Raw genomic sequence first — 26,002 nt, 5'->3', positions numbered from 1 at the left:
CCTCCCCACATCCGAAACCTTCCAATGAGAATCTTACTCTTCCTGTTTCATGAAGGGCAGGTAGAATAAAGGCGCAGGCAGAGATCTAAAGGAGGAAGACCGTAGTAAGTTCTGGCAACCTGAAAGATCACAAATGGCTTCCATTCCACTCATCGCAGTGAACATTTTTCAGTGTTGACCTTACTTGGATTCTCAGCAGCATTTAACATTGTAGACCCCACTGTCTTCCTTGAAATACTCTCTTCCGTCAACTTCCGTGTCACATGCCCGTGCTGACTTGCTTCCTACCTCTTTGAATTTTCACCCTTTTTTTTTTTTCCAGGTTCATCCCTCTCTGACTAGCTATTAAACACTGCAACACTGCAACACTCAGTACCAGGCTCTTTTCTCTTTGTTCTATTATATCTTAGGTATATACTGCAAGGCCACCATCCCACTAGCAGATTTATATATTTAGCCCAGACTTCTTTGAATTCCGGGTCCATATACCCATCTGGTTATTTAAATTTCCTCTGGGATGTCTCAAAGTTATCTCATACTCAACCTCCCCACCATCAAACTCTTATTTCCCCAGCCTTCTTCGTGTGTTCTCCTTCTCTGTGAATTCCTGATGTCTCTCTCTTCTTCATCTCTCCCTGCCAAATACACTCCATCACTCATCCTCCTGATTTTCTGTTGTAAAAGTCTGTCTCTTCCACAGATTCCTCTCCATTAACCTAAGGTAAGTTACCATCATCTCTCCTAAATAATGGGCATTTTCTAAGAAATCTGTCCACATTTACTGTTGCTTCCCCTTCTTATGTGTTCTCTCCATAGTATGACTGCAGTTTGCCAGATGTAGACCTAGGAGCTGAGAATTTTGTGACAAGCCAAAGTTTTCTTTTTGCCATAGATATCTAGTCATATCATCCGTTCCATAAAATACTTGAATGGTTTTCCATTGCACTTAAGATGAAAGTCATAAATATGGTCCAAAATGCATGGTCTGATCCCTACTTGTCTCTCCAACCTCATTTTTTTTTGCCATTCTAGCCATCACCGTCTTTTTCAGGTCCAAACATAAGCCAGACTTCTTCCTGTCACAGGGTCTATTCAAATGCTGATCCATCCTCCTAGAATACTCTTCCCTCCCCTCTTCAAATCTCTTCTCAGTCAAGACATTCCTCAGGAGAATCTTCCGGATCCTTGTGCTAAGTCAAATCTACCTATCATAGGCTTGCATAGCCCTACTTATTTTTCCCTGGTTGAACTTATCACAGAAACAGTTCTATATATTTATATAATTAAAAAAATGAATACCTCCCTCCCCACTAAACTTTAAGCTCTGTGAAGGACAAGAATATGTCTGTTTTGTTCATCACCTTGTCATTAATATAGTGCCCAGCCCATAGGAAATACATAATGTTAGTGGAATGAGTGACTGTAACACGTCCAAAGCAGGAGTTAGCAAACTACAGCCTACGGGCCAAATCCAGCCCACTGTCTGTTTTTGTAAAGTTTTCTTGCCACACAGCCATGCCCATTTGTTTATGTATTATTTATGATTGCTTTTGTAAGTCTGGGGCAGACATCATGTGACCGCAAACCCTAAAATCCTTACTATCTGGCCACGTACAGAAAGAGTTTGCCAACCTCTGGTCTAAAAAGAGTTGGTGAGAGTCGAACTAAGGAATTAGGTTGGCTAAGGTAGGCGTGGCGTACATTTTGGAGAGATCCCTTTCACTGTTTTCAGTGTAGAGACTGGATTCATTGGGAGCAAGCCTAAAGGCTGTTGCTGTAGTCCAAGTTCATGACGATGGTGCCTGGTTCTGGGAAAATGCCAGTCAAGATTAAGAAATAGGTGAGTAGTTGTTGATGATGAGGGTGAGGAAGTAGCCAAGGACAGAGCCTAGGTGTTTGCCTTGAAGAACTGGTAGAATGGGAAGGCAGTAACTGAGAATGAGAAAATGAGAGACATTATAACATATAGATGTTAAGAACTCCGGGGTCAGACTGACTTGCTTTGCTCCTTCTTCATTGGCTGTGGACTTTGATCAATTGACTTCACCTCTCTGAGTTTTAATTTCTCATCTATGGCAGGAAGCTATATAATAGCTTCTATTTTTTTCTTTGGAAATGAGAGGATTAGAAGTTTGATGAGGGTAAAGGGAATTTGAAAGAACTGCTGTAGAGGACTAGAGAGCCATCTGACCATGAAACACAAAAGGATTCAGAAGTGGGTGCTGAGGGTCCACTGAAGTTGAAAACCACAAACATACCATGACCCCAGGCTGAGCAGCTTGAGTGCAAGAGCTTTAGGAGTAGGCAAGGCCAAGATGGTCAGTTGGGTTTATCTATGCTGGGTATTTTATGTATTTGTGCAGAGAAAGGACAACGGGTTAAGAGTTAAGGTTAAAGTATGACCATAGCACTAAGTTGGATAGAGAAGGAAGTGAAGATATAAGGGTGGGTAGATAGGGCCAAAGGGCTAGATTCCCAAGAAACTAAGCAATAGGTATAATGGGGATAATTGAGTAAAGAACTGGAAAGGTAGGAGATTGCGACCATGATGAGTGAGGTATTCTAATGTAGTTCTTCCAAGAAGGATTAGTTCTGAGAGATGAACCAAGATGAAACTTAGGAGGAATGTAGCCAAAGTGGAGTAAGATGAATGCCATTGGAAATGAGGTGGTCAAAGAAAAGTTGACATGTAAAATGAGGATGATAATATTTCTCTCGTAGAGTTTATATTGTGGACCAAAATAGTTATTTGTGAAAATACTCTGCCAACTGAAATATACTTTATAATTTGTAAAATTGACTATGCTTAAGTTCTTTAGTATAACATAGCTGTGTAAATATAGTGTATTTAAAGATAATGAGTCTCTTTTTACGTTTTGAGGCACACTAACGTAATTGGTCTACTCTTTCTTTTCCTAAAATCCTTTGTGACGTTAATTACATTATTACTTTACTGCCATCTTCATGACAAAGATCCTTATGTTATTTCAACTTCATTTTCTTCTTTTTGTATTCATTTTTTTGAGTGTTTATTAATAAGAAGTGAATATGTGGAGGATTTCAGAAAGGAAATGAAGACAGTCTAATTTTAACGTGCTATAACCCTAACTTGAAGATATAATATATAATGATAGAGTGCCTTTGATGCTACAGACATAGGCTTTGTAGATCAGTGTCTATAAGTCACTTATCAGTTCATTTTGTAGTAGTCTCTAAAGTAGCCACCAGTTAACTGTTGAACAAAACTGCCCTGTCCTTTCTTTAATAGTCTATATCTTTTGATTTTGTGGGTCTCACAGAAATGTCTGTATAGACGTTAAAGACCGGTATTGCACAGTTTTGAATCATTTTACAGAATAAATAGGTATCAGAGTTCAGTTTAGGGAAAAGAACGCTAAATCCAAATCATCAAACAAAATGAGCAATTAGGAATTAGGGTCAGCATTTCTGTCAACTGTGGCCAAGAATTTAGGGGTCAAGGCTTGGACTGCATCAGCATTAAAGTCAGGAGCACAGGAAATCTGAGGCAGATGCCAGGCCAAGCCAAGAGCACTGCATGTGGAGCTGCCCTGAGAATCCACAGCGGAACATTTCCCCCAGCAGATCACCCCTATGGAGCATTAAATAACTAGTTTTCACCTCAACTAATCTGCCTAAAGTATAATCTGCACACACACAGTCTACATATTTCCACATTTTAGGGTCCTACTGCCTTAGCCAACAGAAAGTTACGTTTGAGAAAAATGGGTCTAATCTCTGACTACACAAAACTTGTGGCAAGTTATTGGGGTTCTGACTAGAAATGACCAAACTGTTTTGTGCTTTCTCCATACCAAAATAGTGTCCTTAGTGACACATCTTCCCCATATGTTGCTATTTTACCTTTTTAACCTTATGTTTTTACTATTTTGCCCACAGATGTCATACTTTTCTCACTGTGGGCATAGAAATTGCATTCTAGTGCCAACAAAAATAATTACATAACTATTACAGCCTTACCATGTAAATAAATGCTTTTACACTGGGCCTTTGGGGGAATTTTCTTTCTTTCTTTTTTTTTTTTTAACAGATGTGTTATTTAAATTTATTAGCATTTTATGAAAAGTATTTGATTTTTAAAAATACTTAAATTCTACTATATTAATGATCTAAAATAATCTTAAATGATAGAGATTTTGGTTCAAAATTTATTTAGACCTTAATGCATTCTAATTATAAATTATTGCTAACTAGAAGAAGTGTGCAACTTAGCTATTAAGAAATGGAAATTACGGGACTTCCCTGGCAGTCCAGTGGTTAAGACTTCACCTTCCAATGCAGGGGGTGCGGGTTCGATCCCACATGCCTCGCGACCAAAAACCCAAAACATAAAACAGAAGCAATATTGTAACAAATGCAATAAAGACTTTAAAAATGGTCCACATTAAAAAAAAAGAATTTTAAGAAAAAGAAAGAAAACAGAAATGGAGATTTAATAATATAATCTGGAGACCATCAGAATTCAACAAATTCAGATCAAAAGAATAATGTCTCATCCTTTGGTCTTTAAAATCAGCTGCAGGGCTTCCCTGGTGGTGCAGTGGTTGAGAGTCCGCCTGCCGATGCAGGGGACACGGGTTCGTGCCCTGGTCTGGGAAGATCCTACATGCCGCGTAGCGGCTGGGCCCGTGAGCCATGGCCGCTGAGCCTGCGCGTCCGGAGCCTGTGCTCCGCAGTGGGAGAGGACACAACGGTGAGAGGCCCGTGTACCGCAAAAAAAAATAAAAATAAAATAAAAAAATCAGCTGCAAAAAGAGATTTTTCTTCCCATAATACCCTCTCTGGAATAGCTATTCTCTAACTTGACATTCTAAGTAATTTACATAGAAATTTTTGCCATAATGAACTAGCTTGTTAGGATTTTTAAAAATAAGGTAAATGTAGCCTAATCTTATATACCAAATGCTTTGATAATTGAAAAGATCAAAGTCAGACATGGTAGAACAGACATTTCACAAATGAAGGAATACCATTGGCCTGAAAACATGTTTTAAAGTTTAACCACACCAAGTTTTAAAAAGCGTATTAAACAGCAGATGACAAACTCGTTTTCTGTACCAAGCTGGCAAAGATTTTTATTGTAATCCCAACTGTTAATGATGCTTTAGGAAAATGAACACTCTTGTACATTGATGTTGGGAATATAAATTGGTACAACTCTTGGGGTGGCAATACATGTCACAAATCTTAATATTATGCAGATCTTTGATCCAGGAATTCTGTTTTTAGAAATTTATCCTCTGCAGACGAAGGTGTGCAAAACAAATATACAAGGACATTTAGCTAGTTAGTTTAAATATTTGCTTATTTTCAAAATGAGATGTAATTGACATATAACACTGTATTAATTTTAGGTGTACAGCTTAATGGTTTGATACACGTATGTATTGCTAAATGATCACCACAATAAGTTAACATCCATCACCACACATAGTTACAAGTTCTTTTTTTCTTGTGATAAGAACTTTGAAGAGCTACTCTTGTGCCAACTTTCAATGTACAATATAGTATTATTAACTTAGTCACCATGCTGTACATTACACCCCCAGAACTTATCTTCTAACTGGAAGTCTGTGCCTTTTGACTCCCTGTACCTATTTTGTACAACTGCCACCAGTCTGTTCCCTGTATCTATGTGTTTGTTTTTTGTTTTAGATTCCACATATAAGGGAGGTAGAGTGTTTGTCTTTCTCTGTCTGACTTGTTTTACTTAGCATAATGCCCTCACGGTTCATCCCTGTTGTCACAAAAGACAGAATATCTTACCTTTTAGTGGTTGAATAATATTCATATATATATCTACTTCACATTTTCTTTACCCATTTGTTTGTCATTGGACACTTGGGTTGTTTTCACGTCTTGGCAATTGTAAATAATGCTACAGTGAACATAGGGGTGCATGTATCTTTTCAAGACGGTGATTTTGTTTCCTGCAGAGAAATACGCAGAAGTGGAATTGCTGGGTCACATAGTAATTCTAGTTTTAATTTTTTGAGGAACCTCCATACTGTTTTCCATAGAGGCTGCACCAATTTACATTCCCACCAACAGTGCACCAGGGTTCTTTTTTTTCTACATCCTTCACAACATGTGGTATTTTTTGTCTTTTTTTTTTTAATACCAGAAATTAAGTTTATTCAGGAAGAGCAGAGGAATTGCAATTTGGGAGATGCATCCTGTAGCAAATTACAGGAGGGTCCCTTGTCTTTTTGATAATAGCCATTCAAACAGGTGTGAGGTAATATCCCATTCTGGTTTTGAATGGCATTCCCCTGATGGTTAGTGAGGTCTTGCCCATTTGTATGTCTTCTCTGGAAAAATGTCTGTTCAGATAAAGATATTTGTTGTGATGTTATGTTTAATGGCAAAAATCAGAAAGCCTCTAAATACCCAAAGATACAGGTTTGGTTAAATAAATTATCACAGGTTCATCCTATAGGATATTATAACTATACAAAATAATATTTTAAAATATATTATTGATATGGTAAGATAGTCACAAAATATTTTAGGTGATAAAAATATGTTAAATAAGTATGTTAAAATAATAAGCATGGCATGAGATTCTTTAAAATTAATTTTTATTGGAATATAGTTGATTAACAATGTTGGGTTAGTTTCAGATGTACAGCAAAATGAATCAGTTATACATATACATATAGCCACTCTTTTTTAGATTCTATTCCCATGAAATATTTTTCTATAAAGTTTTCTTGAATTTGCATATATCAGGTAGAGAAAGAACTTGTAAGAATGTACATCAGAATGTTGAAAACTACGGTACCTAGACAAGGGGATTGTAGGTGACATTTTTATTATTATATTATTTATTATTCCTGCCAGTGTCAACTTTCTGCCAGTATTCTTCAAGCCAAGTAGGGAAAGAATAAACTTTCATTTAGTCTTCTTATTTTGAGTATGGTACCGTTGCACCATTATCCCTGGAACCTTACAATTATGTCTGGTGCCTTACAGTCCGGAGACCCTCTTTAGAAAATAAACCTCTAGGGGCTTCCCTGGCGGCGCAGTGGATGAGAGTCCGCCTGCCGGTGCAGGCGACACGGGTCCGTGCCCCGGTCCGGGAGGATCCCACATGCCGTGGAGCGGCTGGGCCCGTGAGCCATGGCCGCTGAGCCTGCGCGTCCGGAGCCTGTGCTCCGCAACGGGAGAGGCCACGACAGTGAGAGGCCCGCGTACCGCAAAAAAAAAAAAAAAGAAAAGAAAAGAAAAGAAACCTCTAGTTTCTTTCTACACCTCCAGGGTGTGGGAGAGTCAACTGTGTGCCGACAGGAGAGGGAAGTGGATCTGGGTTCAGACAACTTCTCAACAGATTTTTGAGCAGCTTCCTGTGTGTATCCTCTCTTTTATCCCCACTTCCAGAGGTACTTGGTGCCTCCTACACTCCGGCCCTCAGGACCGGGGTAAGTGCCCTAAACGCCTCAGTCTGTGCTTAAGCACATTTATTCATCCTCCTCCTGCCTCTAGGTCTTGTTCTTCACCTGATCTATTTATCTAGTGAAGCACTGTGATAATTGGACTATACGTAAGTCTTCTCTACTAGTTTTATATAGTAAAGTCTAATCAGATTTAATAAATGAATTGCATTAGTAGAAGTGATGCTTTGACAAAAGGTAAGACTGATATTTAATAACCACAGCAAAGGGACAGCATCAGTGGTGACTTAAAGTTGTAATGTACACACAGACAGTAGAAGTTTCTACACGTTTAAGGCTGACCCTTTAGTGTCTCGCTAACGATGTTAAATGTTAAGTACTCTTTAAAAGTGATAGTACAAAGATAAACTTTAACCTGTCTTTGATTTCCTAAAAGTTTAGTTTTCCATCTCAAAGCAGAAGTTACTTTGGAACAGCTGAATGTGGAGACTCACATTTTTCTGTAATATCAACTTGCCACGTTTGCTCCCTTGATTGCAATGAAATTTAAATCAAGGCAGTATCAGGCGGTAGGACCAGGTCATGTAGAAGAATCGTGTTCAAGTTCGCCTTTTGGTAGTGCTAAATATTTCTAATTTTGTTAATTAATTCTGTAAAGAGAAGTTTAGATGTTTCATTATGTCCTCAGGAAATACTATAAAATATATTTTTAAAGTTTATTTATTTTACTTATTTATTTTTGGCTGCGTTGGGTCTTCGTTGCTGTGCGCAGGTTTTCTCTAGTTGCGGCGAGTGGGGGCTTCTCTTGTTGCAGAGCACGGGCTCTAGGTGCGCATGCTTCAGTAGTTGTGGTACGTGGGCTCTAGAGAGCAAGCTCAGTAGTTGTGGCACACGGGCTTCGTTGCTCCGCGGCATGTGGGATCTTCCCGGACCGGGGCTCGAACCCATGTCTCCTGCGTTGGCAGGTGGATTCTTAACCGCTGCATCATAAACAGGGAACCCCCATAAAATATACTTTTAAATATAAGGCTCTGATATCCAGTGTAGATAGAGACTTATTTTGCCTTATTTGGGGTAATATGTCTGAACTTAAAACATGTTGAGTTTTAGTGCAGAATGATGTAGCATAACCATATAAAAATATCACACATTATAGCTAGTATCTTTTGGAATATTTTATTCTGTCTATCCTTAAATGCCCAATTCTATTTAAAAATCAAAACAATAGTATGGACAGTGATTGTTGATGATACTTCAACTTTGACTCTTCAGCTGGTTAAATCTTGGGGTGCTGGTAGAATCTGTAGAGACCCTTCAAGTTACAGAATCTCAGAGTTGGAAGGGAGCTTAGAGTCCCTTAAATCCCAACTTCTGGCCAATGTAGAGACAGTTTGAGATGCTGTTTGTGAATAAGTGTTCATCTAGTGTCTGGATAGCTGTACCTCTCTAATTAAAATTCTCTTTTCATCTGTTTAACAACTCTAGTCAATCTATCTTGTTTGTATGAAGCAAGTACCATTCTAAACCTGCCATGGTATCTTTCTTACGTAGATCAGCCTTATTTTTACACAGGCTTTCATCATAAATAATATATAGAAGAGTGACCTTTGTGTGATGTGTGACTTAATTGCAATTCGTAATGTGTAGCATGGCGGCTCAAAATTGCAAGCATTTTATATTTGTGTTCCTAAATAAAGAACATGCAAGAGACACACAGCTCTTCAATAATTAATCATTTATTGTGATCTTATTTGTGACTACCAAATTCTATAAGAAAGAAGCAAACAACCAAAAGATTCAAAAGAACAAATCTACTGATGGTGCAATGTTTGATGCATGTTTGGTATTTGGCATACATAACGCTTCATCATTGTGTCACTCTTCAAACCTATTCTAATCTATGTTTTTTGGTTTATTTTTATTTTTTTAACTAAATGAGGGTGTTTAAAGTTTCACTAGGCTTTACTACCCAGCTGAGTGATCTAGGAATCATAGGTAGAACGTTACTTTAGAGGAGTAACTTGTAGATACAACAGGGAGGTACTGCAGGAAGCTTCAGGGTTATATTTCAGACGTGAACCATGAAGGAATTGAGCCATGTAATTATGTTCAAAGCAAAGGAACTGCTCTGTGATCTGTGAAAGCTTATATGGCAAAGTAATAAAATTAGAACTGGTGAAGTTTCTGCTACCATGAGGCATGATGAGGAAAGCTCAGTTTTTATCCTAAATAATTTTTACATTAATTTTGTCCAGTGTCTTTGGGATTCACCAGTGATTTATCATAGGTGGGAAGCTGATTAAAGACTGCACCAACATCAGTTTTTCGTTGCTATTAACTGTTAATTTTTCCAGTTGAAAATTAAAACATTTAAATTTTCTAATAGCACTTAGTATTTTTTGATCTCGTATAATACAGTGATTTTACAGCTGAGCAAACTGATAAACACAATGATTTCTCTAAATTCATTCACTAGTAAACAGGTTGAGCTGGAAATCCACCTAGGAATCCAAACCCCATGTTCTTTTTTATTTATTGATCTATTTATCTATTTATTTATTTTAAAATTGAAGTATAGTTGATTTACAATGTTGTGTTAACTACCGCTGTGCAGAAAAGTGGTTCAGTTTGAATATATATACATTCTTTTTTTAAAATATTCTTTTGCATTATGGTTTATCATAGGATATTGAATACAGTTCTCTGTGCTATACAGTAGGACCTTGTTGTTTATCCATCCTATATATAAAAGCTTACATCTGCTAAACCCAACCTCCCACTCCTAATTTATCCCTCCCCCTCCACCTTTCCCCCCTGGGAACCATAACTTTGTTTTCTACATCTGTGACTCTATTTCTGTTTTGTAAATAACTTCATTTGTATCATTTTTTTAGATTCCATATATAAGTGATGTCATATGATATTTGTCTTTCTCTTCCTGACTTACTTCACTTAGTATGATAATCTCTGGTTGCATCCATGTTGCTGCAAATGGCATTATTTCATTCTTTTTTGTGGCCGAGTAACATTCCATTGTATGTACCACACCTTCTTTATCCATTCTTCTGTCAATGGACATTTAGATTGTTTTTATGTCTTGGCTATTGTGAGTAGTGCTGCTAGGAACATAGGGGTGCATGAATCTTTTTGAATTATAGTTTTTTCTGGATATATGCCCAGGAGTGGAATTGCTGGATCCTATGGTAGCTCTAGTTTTAGTTTTCTGAGGAACCTCCATACTGTTTTCCACAGTGGCTGCACCAACTTACATTCCCACCAACAGTGTAGGAGGGTTCCCTCTTCTCCACATCCTCTCCAGCAGGCTCTTAGTCACTGCATCACCAAATTGAGCCACAGAACCTTCTTCTTTGGAAAGTTTTCAACAGTCGTAAGTTGCTGTCTTAAAAGACAGGTGTCAGTAGCCTGAGAATTTCACGTCAAATGCAAGCGTGGGGTCAGACAACTGCAGGTTCCTTTTCTGCACCAGTTAACCTGTTGTGTGATGATTTCAAGACATGAGTATCAGTTTGAGGCTTGGGATTCGGGATACAGCAGCGCCCATGTGAGGATTGCTCAGGGTGTTTCTTGTTGCAGGAACGGCATCTGTCGCAGTTGCTGGCATCCTTGCAGCCCTTCGAATAACCAAGAATAAGCTGTCTGATCAAACAATACTATTCCAAGGAGCTGGAGAGGTACCTGCCTTATGTAGGGCTTACGTTCTCCTACACTAGTGAACATAACATTCATTCTAATTACTCATGAATTTGAAGTTTGAGGTAGTCTCTCAAATTTTTAGTTTATTGAAACTATAGGTTTTACTGAAAGGTTCTTCAAATTAAGTATTGAGGCATATTAATTTTTCACAGGAGACTTTAGAGGCATAGAGATATTTTCACAGTTTTCAATTTGTAAGATTATCAGATGTTGCCGTGGGTTTTTGTTAGGCATATTTAAGGTGCCATGCAGGAACCAAAAAAGTTTCCAATGTATGACTACTTATATGTAGAAACCTTTAAGTATTTAAGCTTTTATAGCTGATGCTAACTTTTAGTATCCTCCAGTGTCACATACCAAAATTTTCTTAACTTGACTCACAATTCAATGTGCATGTTCATAGCTATATAGAAGTTTCTTAGAAAAAATATTTGGAACATTCATCATGCGGTGTAACCATTCACACGCAAAAGAACTAAAACATTTAAAATTGTTGGAAAGAGATGGCAGGAACGCAAAATAATGCTGTTTCCTGTTCTCCTTTTCTACGGGTTAATCATTTGAAAGAAGAAAATTAGACTCGTTATAATAATTCACCCCCAAAACAGAAATTAAAATGTCAATTTAGTTTGAGCTTCTTATGAGAAAACTGCCAAAATCTTTTTAGAATTATAGAATGTAATAACTAAATGGGGAGATGCTTCGTGGCTATACATATTTTAAGAAGCCTTAAATTTTCAAATTTAATATGATTATGAAAAAGGTATTGCACTGGAAGAAACTGTGTATACTGTGTTGGGTTTGATTTTACTTGTTCGTAAAATAAAGCAAAATACATGAAGCTAAAACTTACAAGATATAAACATGTGAAAGAATTCAGGGTGTAAGTCACAAATTTATTTTCATATCAGAATAAAAATCAAGGTTAAATTACAGCTCATTAAAATTTGATTTTTTTTTTTTTATTTCTGTGACTTGTTACATGCTGTACTTAATTTTAGTAAACTTCTTTAAATTTCCAAAGGGTTTTGTTGAATGCCACAGGCCAGTTCTTGGTACTCAGCAGGAGAGAGGTATTCATGGTTGGATGATTCAAAACTGGCCCTTGTTTGTCCCTGAAAAGGTTTTGGAAATTTCACAGATCATCACCAAATTTATCATATACCAAAGGAGTTGTTTCCTTTAGTCTTGCAAGAAATCTCACAGTACTTTCTTTGTCCAAATTAAGAGAGTAAATAAATGCTCGGGAACACATATTTTAAGTGTTCCATTTTATTGCCTAATTGGTCAAGTTCTCATCCAGATGACCAGACTTCATTCTTCCAATTCAGTTAGCAGAGCTTGAACTGAACAATAAGCAATACAGCCTCATAAGCAAGGTTGAAAAGTTCATTATTTTAAATTCAATATTTTCTTATTAGAGGAAATCTTAATTGTATGAACAGGGTTAAAGATGCTGACAACCAAGGATATCACCGATTTATCTGTGGCTCAGTATAAAGCAGCATAATAGTGATTCTGTTGTAATAAAAAGAGTAAATAATTGTCATTTAGCAGAACCCAAATGTGACAAAAATACTTCACTCCCAGTACAAGTGAAGAATATAGCTCTTTCGGTCAATAGAGCCATTTTGTACTTCCTCGTTCACAATGACGAAATGAGGTAAAATGTAACTCTTGATAAGGGATTATGTGGAACAACCTGAAACATTTTTGTTTTTAAGGCTGCCTTAGGGATTGCGCACTTGATTGTTATGGCCATGGAGAAAGAAGGTTTACCAAAGGAGAAAGCCATGAAGAAGATATGGTTGGTGGACTCGAAAGGATTAATAGTTAAGGTAAGAATTTCTCATTTTTAACCAGATACAGTATTTCAATCAGTACCCCATTCTGGACGCCCATCTCAAAGACAACTACTGTTTCCACCTACCTCACCTCCAACACTGTGTTAAAAGAGTAGCCATTGCACACGAATGACCATGTCATACAGTAAGGCGGGTACTCTTCTGAATAAAGAAGAAAACTATGGCTTGGCTGTCGTATCCGTCTGTCGTGTGAGTTGGCTTTTTACAGCTCCATCGGTTGTCTGCCCGCGTGAATTAGTTTAGTTTCCAAGTGAGGTAGTTTGAGACTGATACGGGTGAAACACTTCGGTCCAGCTCCTTTCACTAAGGGCTGTCTGTCAAATTGCACACTGGCTGGAAAGAAAGAAGGGAAAAAATGAAACAGCTACTCTTTTACCAGCTACTTTCTCTTAACCAGAGTCTTGAGGGTTTTCGTGGTAATTCCTGAGAAGAACTTTAATAAATGGGCTGTTTCAGTGTTAACTTCCTTGAGGTTGTCTCCCAGCTTTAATAGAGACAATGGTATCCACGTCATAGGGTTATTGTGAGAAGCTAAATATTAATAGGAAGGTGACCATGACCCAGTTGTAAGGCGTTATTATTACTGCTGCCAGGTGTGCACATCACCCACTCTTCCTTAAACTGCCAGAGAAAATATAGTTGTAAATCCCCCTTCCACATGAAGGAGAATTTTTTTTTTTTTGCGGTACGCGGGTCTCTCACTGCTGTGGCCTCTCCCGTTGCGGAGCACAGGCTCCGGACGCGCAGGCTCAGCGGCCATGGCTCACGGGCCCAGCCGCTCCGTGGCATGTGGGATCTTCCCACACCGGGGCACGAACCCATGTCCCCTGCATCGGCAGGCGGACTCTCAACCACTGCGCCACCAGGGAAGCCCTAAGGTGAATTTTGTAAAAAAACCAGTGATAAGCAGTGTATCCAGGAATTTAATAGAGAAACAAATGTGAATGTGTGCTGACTTTCTGGAAAGCGATTTTATGTGTATCCAAGAGTCTTTAAAAGTTTATGCTTCTGATCTAACAGTTTCCATTCTAAGAACCTTTACCATAGAGATAGAGATGTGTACAGTGTTTTATGTGTGAGGGTGTTATCACAGCACTATTTACATTAGTGAAATGTTTCATCATACAGTAATTATAATAGTGATATGTTATACTTACCTAAATAAAGGATAATTGTGACATGAATTGGGGAATAACCCCTGTAATATACAGGCTTAAAGTTATTTTCAAAGAACTATAAATAACCTTAAAGGATTCATAATATAATGTTAGGTGAAAATAGGAAAACACTATATTATATGTAACTATTTTGCTTTAAAAATTGAGTTGTATATGAAAGAGAAAGAAATGCATCAAATACATATTACTTGAAAACTTATTTTTAGTGCCTTTCTCCATATTCCAGATTCTCCTTAATCATTGTGTTTCTTTAAAGCTAGAAGAATGTTCATTTTTTAAAAGATATAGACCAAGAAATTTTGCTTTAAATGAAGAAAAAGTATATGCATAACTGTTTGTAGAACATGAGTATCTATAAAACCGTGAAACAAAACAGAAAGTACCTTTATAACATCTCCTGGGACCAAATAATAATAATTTTATCAATTTTATTAACAATAAATAGTAACGGTGTAATTGTTTATAGTATATAAGAAATAAAGTTTTAAGTTTGTTGGCTTAAAAATTCCTATTGCTTTAAAGAATCAGCACAACTATAAAAAATTGTACACTGTGGCCACCTGACGTATACTGTCATGAAATAAGAACATTTACTTAGTGAAATCATCTGTGGCTCAGGCATTATACTTGTGGGGACACAGTAAGGCCCTTGATCTCAGGAGGCTCCCAGCCTAGTGGGAAAAACTCAAGCCAAGAGTTACAACTCCACATGACAATGTTACAGAAATATGTCCTTGGTGCCAGGGGTGCACAGGGCATGGTGCTCCCACCGCACTAAAGAGAAGAACAGGGAGGCTGAGGACGGTTCCAAGACAAGGCGTCTCTCCAGCTGAGTTTGAAAGGAAGAGTTGGGAGTTGATCTCTAGTCTCCATAGACATCTTAAACTTCTTATATGCAAAACTGAGATAAGGGAAGTTGAATGGCAAGTTCACTCTGAGATCTTGATTGAAGCTACGGATCGTGTCTTCTACCTCTCTATCTTCGAAGCCCTACTGGTGTCTAGTAATTGACAATAAATATGTTGTTAATAAATGAGTTAATGAATGAGTGCCTTCCAGGCAGAAGAACGGCATTTGCAAAAGAAAACATTTTGTGAGAAGAGACATTTAGGGATTAGGATTGAAAGGAATCGAGTGATGACAGGTGATGAAGGCTCTTCTAAATCCTGAACGTGAGCAGTTTTCAGCGTCTTGTCACTCTGATGGCCTTGTGGAGGATGGACTGAAATGAGGTGCAGCTAAGAAACTAGTTACAAAGCTGTCGCAGTAATACAGATCAAAGTTAATTAAGGCCTGAAATAAAGCAGTGACTAAGAGGGTCAGTGAAAGATGTTTGATTCGGTAGATACTTAGGATGCAGGACTGGCGTACTTAGTAACCGATTAAATACGGAAGGAGGAGTAGAGCAGAGGAAGGAATCTAGCAGGACTCCTTGGGTGTATAGGTAAGTGATGTGGCCATTAATATTACCAAAAAAAAAAAAAAAGGAATGAAGAATAGGCCAGTTTAAGGGAAAGGTAATGAGATCAGTTTCGGACATAGCAAGTTTAAGGTGCCCGTGGAGACCTCAGATAGAGGTATTCCTTTGGCAGTTGGAGAGACAAGACTGATGCTCGGGAAAAGGATCCGAGCTCCCAGAAGTGGAGATTTGAGGATCATCATGTGTATATAGTGGGAGCCATGGAAAACGCTGTACAAACTGTGCTGTACTTAGGGATGCAATACATGCGAGAATCAGAAAAGGTGAAAGCCCACGACTGTGGTTTTCTTTCATGATTTCTCATGACATTTCAATGAGAAATCTTCAAAAAAAATACATAGATTTTAGCATCTCAAGTACTTTTAACTAGGTTAACTGAACTGAGACTCCAAATTCTGTGGATTACAGTACTTGGAAGGACATGTATTACAGGCATGACTAGTATTTGGAATAACTGTGAAATTGTTGCCTAGACCGAATCAGTCACTCTTACTTCATGTCTTTTACTTGCCAAAACAAAGAGCTGCGTATGTTCTGCTTGCCAAGATAAATAAAGTTATGTTTTAAAAGACTCTTATATATTTAATAGTTTTTGTGCTATTTAATGTAAGAGAAACTTCAATTCACCACTTTTTCTTTCATGTTTTTAAACCGTCAAAATTATAATGTTGATTTTTGTGGCAGAACTAATAAATCTTAGAGTAACTACTAAATTGGTATAATCTTGCTTTCAGTTTTGCGTGATTTTTTGGTGCTTGTTATCCTTTATTCTTAGTATTTTTTACAACCTCTCTTGAAAACCAATAATAATCTTCTTATTAATTTCATTAAGTTACATGCAGTTGTTTATAATATGTAAAAAATAAAGTTCTAAATAAAATTTTTTATTAGTCGAACTCCTTCAGTCTTTAAACCCATAAAACCCAAACTATAAAGTAACACTGTGAGGTTAGCGCATTTATGGAGTTATGTAATCATCAGACTAGATAATTATTATTCTAATGTGTTGTCTGTTTTCAGTTTTTGTTTTCAACTCCACATCTATAGTATTTTCTATCATTTACCTCATATCCATATGTACTATAATTATCAATATCTTAAATAATTCATCAGTATCAGTAAGGTTGATTGAAATGGATTATTTGGTCACTGATAATACTCAGATATCTTAGTTTAGTGTCTTACCTCAAGAAACAGTTGACATACTGTTTAGCCCACTAAGATTAGTACGTTTTAATATAAACAAACTAATACTTGGTTTAAAAGCAATCCTTCCAAACTAAATATTTAGAGGGAGAATAAATACAGTAAAGAAAGGATAAAAAAGGAGTGCTCCCAGCATGACTAGTATTTGCATTTCACAATGATAACTTGGAGCATTTTTAGGGAGGACAAGAAGCCACAAACAAAAACCAATCCAGACTTAAACTTTTTTCTTAAATAAATATGTCTTGGCTTTCACCAATAAACCAAGTGAATGTTAATGCAGGAAACTCCAAAATAAAATGTAGGATATTAATAGATATCATGAAGGATAGACTTCATCTAACACAGAATGGGACTATAGTATTTTATTTTATTTTTATTTTATTTTCTGTTTGGCACAGTTCTGTTTTCAATTATTTAAAAAGTTTCTTGCTTTACAGTTATAGTTAAGTGTGTGGTTCCTGTAAGAAAGAGATAGTAACTAAAAGTATTTTGTATGTTGCAAGGGTAGTTGTTTCCTTCCTGAGAGTTTAATCTTTAGGTCTAGGGCTTGAAACTCCATGCTGTATGGAAAAAGGTTTCCTTTCCCCTGTGATATTATCAGAGTTTTAGCCAGTGATACTGTCACCACCTTGAATGATGGTTAATACATTGCATACCCTGTGGTTTAAAAAAAGAAAATTCTGATTCCTAAGAAACTTTGAAGCTTGGTGAAAAGTATCTGGCTTGCTTTTTTTTCCTCCCTCTTTTCCATTTCTTACTGAGCATATGATCACTATATATGTAGGTCCTAAAAAGCGCAGAGGCGGAAGTTATATACACGAGTCTTTCAGACAGAAAATTATGGACATGGACTTTTAGCAAATACAAAATTAAATACTGATGGAGTTAACCACCTGTTACCTTCCGTTATGACCACTCTGCACCCCGTTGTTATGCTCACGTGGAAAACACTTTTGTCACATCGTTCATCTTCTTTTAGTCTGTCCTTGAGATGACGAAACTGAGCTCTGAGCTCTTCAGCAAGCACACACACTCGCGCTGGGAGTGAAACGTTATTGACTGACAGGTTCTGTCTTCAGATAAAGAGGGGCCAGATTCAACTCTGATAAACTATCGACATGACAACAAAAACAGGCCAGTAAAATGGGGCAGGTTGTCCAAGCAGGCACGGATTCCAGAGTTCTTCTAGTACCTGTGTGTAGGGAGGAATGCATAGTTATCAGTGGCAGTGCACAGTTACTTATTTTTATTTATTTATTTTTTTGGTGGTACGCGGGCCTCTCACTGCTGTGGCCTCTCCCGCTGCGGAGCCCAGGCTCCGGACGCACAGGCTCAGCGGCCATGCCTCACGGGCCCAGGCGCTCCGCGGCATGTGGGATCTTCCCGGACCGGGGCACAGACCGATGTCGCCTGCATAGGCAGGCGGACTCTCAACCACTGTGCCACCAGGGAAGCCCCCACAATTATTTTTTTATACCTCTCCTGGGTCATGAAATGCTACCTCAAAATCCTGACAGTCTTTGCCACCTTTCTCCCCGCCCCCAGCAGAGCAGATGTTGCTTTTGAGAAAGGTAGTAGTTCAGTATAGTTGTATCTCCTGTACTAAGGATCAGCACAAAACCAAGGGGTGGCGGGGGGGGAAACCAAAGAAATAATAATATTCAAAAGAAACTCCCAGCTACTTGTAGTACATTTGGTGTAATTAGAGACTCTTGAAAAAAGAAACACCATAGAATTTGGGGTTTCTGAGATAAAAAGAGCCCATGTGCACGTTGCCAAATGAAGGTACAGTTTCAGCAAGGGATCCTGAATAGGGAGACTGAACTGATAAGAAATCTATATCCACATTTAGCTGAAGTGATGGGCGTAAAGAAGGTAGATTCCAAATTGGATTTTGAAAAGAGGAGAAAATTGAGCCATTGGCACAGAAAATAGAAGTCCAAAGATAAAAGACATTGGCCTGAGTGTTACAGATCTAGAGAATGTCACATTCCAATAGTTTTTAATCTAAACCAGATCATCACATCAACTTTGAAAATGGTATAGAAAATACTTGGGAGACCTTTATTTTTGTCTTTTGATTCTTCTGTTTTTGGCAAGTAGAGCCCTTGAGTGATGCTGGTTTGCATGATTTCTGGCCGCCTTTCAGTACTTATTCTCCCTTCGTTCCTAAGTCACCACCAAGAATTAAGCCTTTGGGGCTGAGGCTATAGGTAATTTATGTTTCTTGCTAGATGGATGTCTTCTGGCCAAGTTCTGGCTTTAGTGGCTAGGAGCTGCCAGTGCGGTTACTATGATTAATAAAGTAAGATGTTCATGATAAAAGCATACATCTTTTCATATAATGTTTATCTACCTTCTTGATGATTTGCTGCTCATTCCAGGAACCTTAGGTGGTTTAAACACATTAAATACTTTTCATTATATCTCAGGTTGCCAGCCAAAAGAGCACTACTAGAAATCTGTGCTTTTGCATTATTCTGTAGCTTTCCTCCTTTAGAACTCATCATTTCATACTTTCTTGAAAACAGATCACATACCTTTTAAAAATGCTTCTGGTAGAGATCTGATAAAACCTTTAGTGCAGTGATTCTAAAAACTGGCTGTTCACTTGAATCATCTGAGAAGCTTTTAAAAAAATACAGACTCCAGGGCCTCGTCCTGGATTTGAATTAAAATATCTGGCAGCAGGGCTCAGGAATCTGTTTTTCCTCAGGTGAGTCTGGCACTCAGTTGGCTTTGGAAAGTCCAAATCAGGTTGATTTTTATTACACTGTCTTCATCACCTATCCAAACCATTTTCTAGATGGAGAAGCCAACATCTGTAGAAGTATCAAAGGACTTGCCCAAGGTCATGAGTGAATGGAAGGGCCTAAGGACTTCTCCACACTGATCCTGAGTCCCACGTTCAATCCCCAACATGTGCAGATGGCATTTATTGTGGCTAATTGGGGAGCTTGTCTTTCATTTTTTTGTATATCATTAAAGGTTTTCAGAAGTAACATAAACGTATTTGCTGTTCGCTATTAGAATGTATTCTGCTGCTAGTTATTTATTCATGTCCCTAAGCCAACAAAATTTATCACAATTTGTATCAATTTGTCTTGACCACAATTGACAGTTGTGAGGACGACACTGTAAGATACATTTTTAAATGTTTCATTTCCTGTTTGGGATAATCTGGGACAGTAAGCTCAGGAAAATAATTTTGAATTATTGAAGTAAGAAAATGAGGATTATGTCTCTCCCACCTTCAGATTATTCAACATCTTTTAAATTCATTTCACATTATGGATTTGTAGGTCCACATTCAATATAAACAGACTAGACCCTCTTCTCTCATTTACATGCTACTTGTAGCAGCTGTTCAATTCATATCATGCAAGGTTGAATTTGGTTATTTCAGCTGCTAGTAAAACTTTTCTAAGACTTTTACTCTCATGCTAGTTTTATTTATTTAATATACTCATTTATTTTTGGCTGCGTTGGGTCTTCGTTGCTGTGTGCAGGCTTTCTCTAGTTGTGGCGGGCGGGGGCTGCTCTTTGTTGCGGTGCGCGGGCATCTCGCTGCGGTGACTTCTCGTATTGCGGAGCACGGGCTCTGGGTGCATGGACTTCAGTAGTTGTGGCACGTGGGCTCAGTAGTTGTGGCTCGCGGGCTCTAGAACGCAGGCTCAGTAGTTGTGGCGCACGGGCTTAGTTGCTCTGCCACCTGTGGGATCTTCCCGGACCAGGGCTCAAATCTGTGTCCCCTGCATTGGCAGGCAGATTCCCAACCACTGTGCCACCAGGGAAGCCCTCATGCTAGTTTTATTTTCTCATGTGGGAGGCTACTTCTTGGCTTGGTAATATAATGAAAATGAATAGATTTCCTTTTTTAAAAATTTTATTTTTATTTATTTATTTTTGGCTGTGTTGGGTTTTTGTTGCTGCACGTGGGCTTTCTCTAATTGCGGCAGTGGGGGCTACTCTTCATTGTGGTGTGTGGGCCTCTCACTGTGGTGGCTTCTCTTGTTGTGGAGCACGGGCTCTAGGCACACGGGCTTCAGTAGTTGTGGCACATGTGTTCAGTAGTCGTGGCTCATGGGCTCTAGAGCAGAGGATTAGTAGCTGTGGCGCATGGGCTTAGTTGCTCCACGGCACGTGGGATCTTCCCGGACCAGGGCTCAAATCTGTGTCCCCTGCATTGGCAGGCAGATTCTTAACCACTGCGCCACGAGGGAAGCCCTAGGTTTCCATTTTATGCAAGTTTATTTAAAACTGTATAGCAGAAGCAGTTTAGATATATTTTCACTGGCATGTTGTTTGTCAGTAGCCAAATGGTCAAGAATGGGTTGTTTCCTCAGACTGGGAACACCCAGATGCTTTCAGCAAGCCTTCACTGTGAGCTAGTAATTCTTCTGTTTCTTACTGTGGGCCACAGTGCTTTACCATGGATTGTGTGGAATCTATTGTTCTGTGAGCCCAAACATTTTCTAAAATAAACAAATCCGTGGTACATTTCCTCTTAAGCTATTTTTAGTACTTCCTATTCTTATTCTGTTAATAACCCTGAAATCTTATAAATGTCCTTTTTGCTCACAACCCTTTCAGTGGGCTTTCTGCTTTCTATTTCAAAGTAAACCACAGATAAAGATTAATTATAATCTACTGTTACTAAAGAAGAAAACTTGATACTAGAATGCATTAATATAACATTGAAAGAAAGATCTAGGACATATGGTAATTCCTTAACCATATTGAGCACTGGTTATTCCTTTGATGGAATGTAATTGCATCATACTTAAACTTTGTCAGGTGGAAACCAAAAGACCAAGAGGCAAAACCCAGTGATTCATTCAGTCTTCTCTAAGAGATGCGCGTTTTATCAGCAGCTCTCAAGATTACATTACGTTGCGTTGAGATGACGATAATTGGTTTGGATTAGGTGAATAGTTATCCTGAGATAGTTTTTCTTTGTTAGAGAACCTAGCAGAGGTTCTAGCATTAGATACCCTGAAAAGCAAATCTCTAAACCTTTGAAGAAGTAAGCACCAGGCTGAAGTTTGAGGAATAGTTCCTGTAACACATATCTGCATTAACAAGGGAGCTGCTGTCTCTGCCCATTTGAGAATCAGGCTCTCGGCCACAGACAAGAAAGTTGCCAGATATGGTAGCTGCCACCCACTGTTCCTTAGCACCCACCTGTTGGTGGTGGACTAGAAACTAGAGACTGGAAACACAGCTGCCTGGAAACAAACACCACCACCACGAGCTTCCAGAAGAGCCGTATGGCTACCACTTCATGATGTGCATTTCTCCTTCAGGGTCCTGTGAAGGCACGTTAGCTTGGTGAGTGCTCTGTGTAAAGCAGAAACCCTAGCTGCAAGGGAGTCTGGGGCCTATAATTTAGCCCTTTAGGCTCCATTGTACTGGCAGTAGTGCTAGGAGAAATTTGTATTTTTGCAGTATTTGCCATGTAGGACCTGAGTGAGATTTTAGTGTAGTTACTTGCCTTTATACCTGCAGTTGAGTATATGTGTTTCTGGGAAAGAGTAACAAGCCAAAACTATGTTAGCTTAGAATTCTGGAAGCTGAAGGTTATTATCCCCAGGAAATATATCTCCCCAAGCTGCACCTTTATTTAGTACGTGTCCTAGAAATTGCCTCTTTGTGAGAATGAAAATAGTCATGAATTTTAGTTTATACTACTTACAGAGAGAGTTCAGAAACAATTTAGATAAATACTGTAACTGTCAAATGGCTCCAGACTCTTATTCCTATCCATGACCAGAATTTCTCTTTTTTCTAATAACGCAGGATTATTATTTGCCAAATAACTAAGCAGTAATAAGGGCATTGAGGTAGCAGGTGGATTGCAAAAGTGTTCTCATCAAATCATTTTGGGGAAAGGAACCTCTATTTTATTTTTTTAATTTTTATTTTTTATTGGAGTATAGTTGATTAACAATGTTGTGTTAGTTTCAGGTGTGCAGCAAAGTGATTGTTATACATACACATTCTGTTTTTTCAAATTCTTTTCCCAGTTAGGTTACTACAGAGTGTTGAACAGAGTTCCCTGTGCTGTACAGTAGGTCCCTGTTGGTAATCTGTTTTAAATATAGCAGTGTGTACATGTCCATCCCAAACTCCCAATCTATCCCTTCCCCCCTCGGTAACCATAAGTTCGTTCTCTAAGTCTGTTTCTGTTTTGTAAATAAGTTCGTTTGTATCATTTTTTTTTTTAGATTCCGCATATGGGCAATATCATATGATATTTGCCTTTCTCTGTCTGACTAACTTCACTGAGGAACCTCTTATTTTCAAAGCAACAGATAGGAATAACATTGGGTAAAAAGAAACGGTGGAATATGTAATCAAAATTAAAATCATCCCGAAATAGATAACCAACAAGGACCTACTGTATAGCACAGGGAACTATACTCAATATTTTGTAATAGCCTATAAGGGAAAAGAATCTGAAAAAGAGTATATAACTGAATCACTTTGCTGTACACCTGAAACTAACACAACATTGTAATTCAACTGTACTTCAATAAAAAAAGAAAAACAAACTAAAATCATCCCCTGTATCAGTTAGCTATTCCTGTGTTATCGAAAGCCACAAAATCTCAGTGACATACAAACAATAATTATTTATTTTCTCACACACCTGTGGGTCAGAGTGGGTGGCCGTGATGATGCTACTGGGTGGCTCTGAGCTACAGGTTGGGTCCAGGTCTGCTTCACAAGGCTCATCGTCCGTGGACCAGCAGACTGGCTTGTACTTCCAAAGCAGTGGTGATGGTACAAGAGAATTACTCTTAAGGCCTAAGCTTGGAACTGGCACACTGTCATTTTGGCCCACATTTTATGGACCAGAGCAAGCCTCATGTTCAAATCCAAAGGCAAGTGGTAGGAAAGTATACTCTGCCTTTTGTAAAAGGAACTGTAAAGTATCATGGCAAAATCACTGACACAGGAAAGAGATGATGAGGAACTGGGGCCTAAATCAAAGTCTGAATTACCTTTTTTTTTGCGGTACGCGGGCCTCTCACTGCTGTGGCCTCTCCTGTTGCGGAGCACAGGCTCCGGACGCGCAAGCTCAGCGGCCATGGCTCACGGGCCCAGCCGCTCCGCGGCATGTGGGATCTTCCCGGACTGGGGCACGAACCCGTGTCCCCTGCATCGGCAGGCGGACTCTCAACCACTGCGCCACCAGGGAAGCCCTATCAGAACTTTTGGGGGAGGATTCTTGTGGCATGCAGATACCTCTGTTTTCTTATTTGTGACTAATTAGCATTAAGCCTAGCTGCTTTTTACATGCTAGGATGATGCTTAATTAACCTCTGTGATTGAGATATGTAACTGAAATAAATTTCCCAGCTGTGAAGCTAAGAGAGTAGAGGATGGGGGCACCAGGTAGCCTCACCCCCCATTTAGTGCAAATTGTAAAGATTTCAGTATTGTAATAATTTTTTATATTATTAAAAGGCAATTTAAAAATCTCATAAATACAAAAGAATGGTTTGAGAATATTTAGTGGTTACTCACAAAATCAGTCTAGGTTTACATCAACTATTTGTGTTAGACCTATGACAAGTTGTAAAAAGGCTATGATAATAGTTAGGTTTTATGGAATGATTTGATGCTTCCTGATGAAAGTACAGCAACTGAATTTATATGATTCTCTTGACTGATTTTTTTCTTTAATAAACATGATGAACAAGAATATAGACTAACGATATTTGAGTTAATGTTACTAGAGCCTAGAATGTTCTCTCCTGAAGTGAATATGAAACAGGAAACCAAATTTGATTTGGAATGAATGAAATAAGGTTTTTTAAAATTGAGATATAATTGACATATAATGTTATATTAGTTTCGGGTGTACAACATAATTATTCAACATTTGTATATATTGTGAAATGATTACCACAGTAACTCTAGTTCACATCCATCATCACACATAGTTAACAAATGTTTTTTCTTGTGATGAGAACTTTTAATATCTACTCTCTTAGTGACTTTCAATACAGTATTATTAACTATTGTCAGCATGCTGTACATTACACCCGCAGGACCTATTTATCTTACAGCTGGAGGTTTGTACCTTTTGACCCCCTTCACCCATTTTTGCCTCCCCAGCCTCTGGCAACCACCAGTCTGTTCTCTGTGTCTATGAGTTTGTTGTTTGCTTTTTGTTTTTTCAGGTTCCACGTATAAGTGAGATCATACAGTATTTGTCTTTCTTTGATTTACTTCACTTAGCATAATACCCTCAAGGTCTATCCATGTTGTCACAAATGGCAAGATTTCCTTTTTTTATGGCTGAATAATATTCCTACGTGTGTGCATGTGTATTTTCTTTGTCCATTCATCCATTGATGGACACTTAGGTTGCTACCACTTCTTGGCTATTGTAAATAATGAGGCAGTGAACATGAGGACACATATATCTTTTCCAGTTAGTGTTAAATAAGATGATTTTTCAGTTTCTCAGATGTAGTATATTTTGATGTGCAGGGAAGAAAAGGTAAGATAAAACTTTTTAGAACCCAGGAGTCAGTAATGGTGAATTCTGTTATTAGGATGCTGTTAGCTCTGAAGTCACGCTCATGACAGAAAACAGTGATACAGAAATAGCACTTTCCACTACAAAAAAGAGTACTAGAATTATAAGTGCTAGAGCTATGGTTTTTTCTTCTTCACAAAAATTTTAATTATAACAACTAACTTTGAGTTGTTGTTAAAAACTGGGCACAGTCCTAAGTGCTTTAGATATATTATTTAATTTGCTAAAAAGCTGATGAGGTAGAAATTCTAATTATTCTTATTTTATAGATGAAACGAGTGCAAAGAGGTTCACATGTTTCACGTTATCTATAATTCACATGTATTACTTTTAAAAACAAAAATAAAATAACCTTTTTATAAAAATTTTTGCTTTATATTGGAGTATAGTTGATTTACAGTGTTGTGTTAGTGTCAGGTGTATAGCAGAGTGATTCAGTTATACGTATGCATATACCTATACTTTTTCAGATTCTTTTCCCATTTAGGCTGATAATAACCTTTTAAAGCAAGAATATTGTACCATCTTCAGGATTAACAATTTGCATACAAGTTGACATATACCATTTG

General features: G+C 38.1%; 1 protein-coding gene across 1 annotated transcript in view; it reads left to right on the top strand.

The window, feature by feature from the left end:
* Nucleotides 1-26,002, top strand: part of ME1 (malic enzyme 1) — a 184,510-nt gene that overhangs the window by 141,276 nt on the left and 17,232 nt on the right. Inside the window, exons 8-9 of the mRNA XM_024757451.1 lie at nucleotides 11,028-11,125; nucleotides 12,872-12,985. Coding sequence (XP_024613219.1) covers nucleotides 11,028-11,125; nucleotides 12,872-12,985 — 212 coding nt within the window. The remainder of the gene's footprint in view (nucleotides 1-11,027; nucleotides 11,126-12,871; nucleotides 12,986-26,002) is intronic.

The sequence above is a fragment of the Neophocaena asiaeorientalis genome, unplaced genomic scaffold (genome assembly GCF_003031525.2).
Source record: "Neophocaena asiaeorientalis asiaeorientalis breed wild unplaced genomic scaffold, Neophocaena_asiaeorientalis_V1.1 scaffold253, whole genome shotgun sequence".
In the NCBI taxonomy this organism is placed as follows: domain Eukaryota; kingdom Metazoa; phylum Chordata; class Mammalia; order Artiodactyla; family Phocoenidae; genus Neophocaena; species Neophocaena asiaeorientalis.
This window is presented reverse-complemented; position numbering and strand designations above follow the sequence as displayed.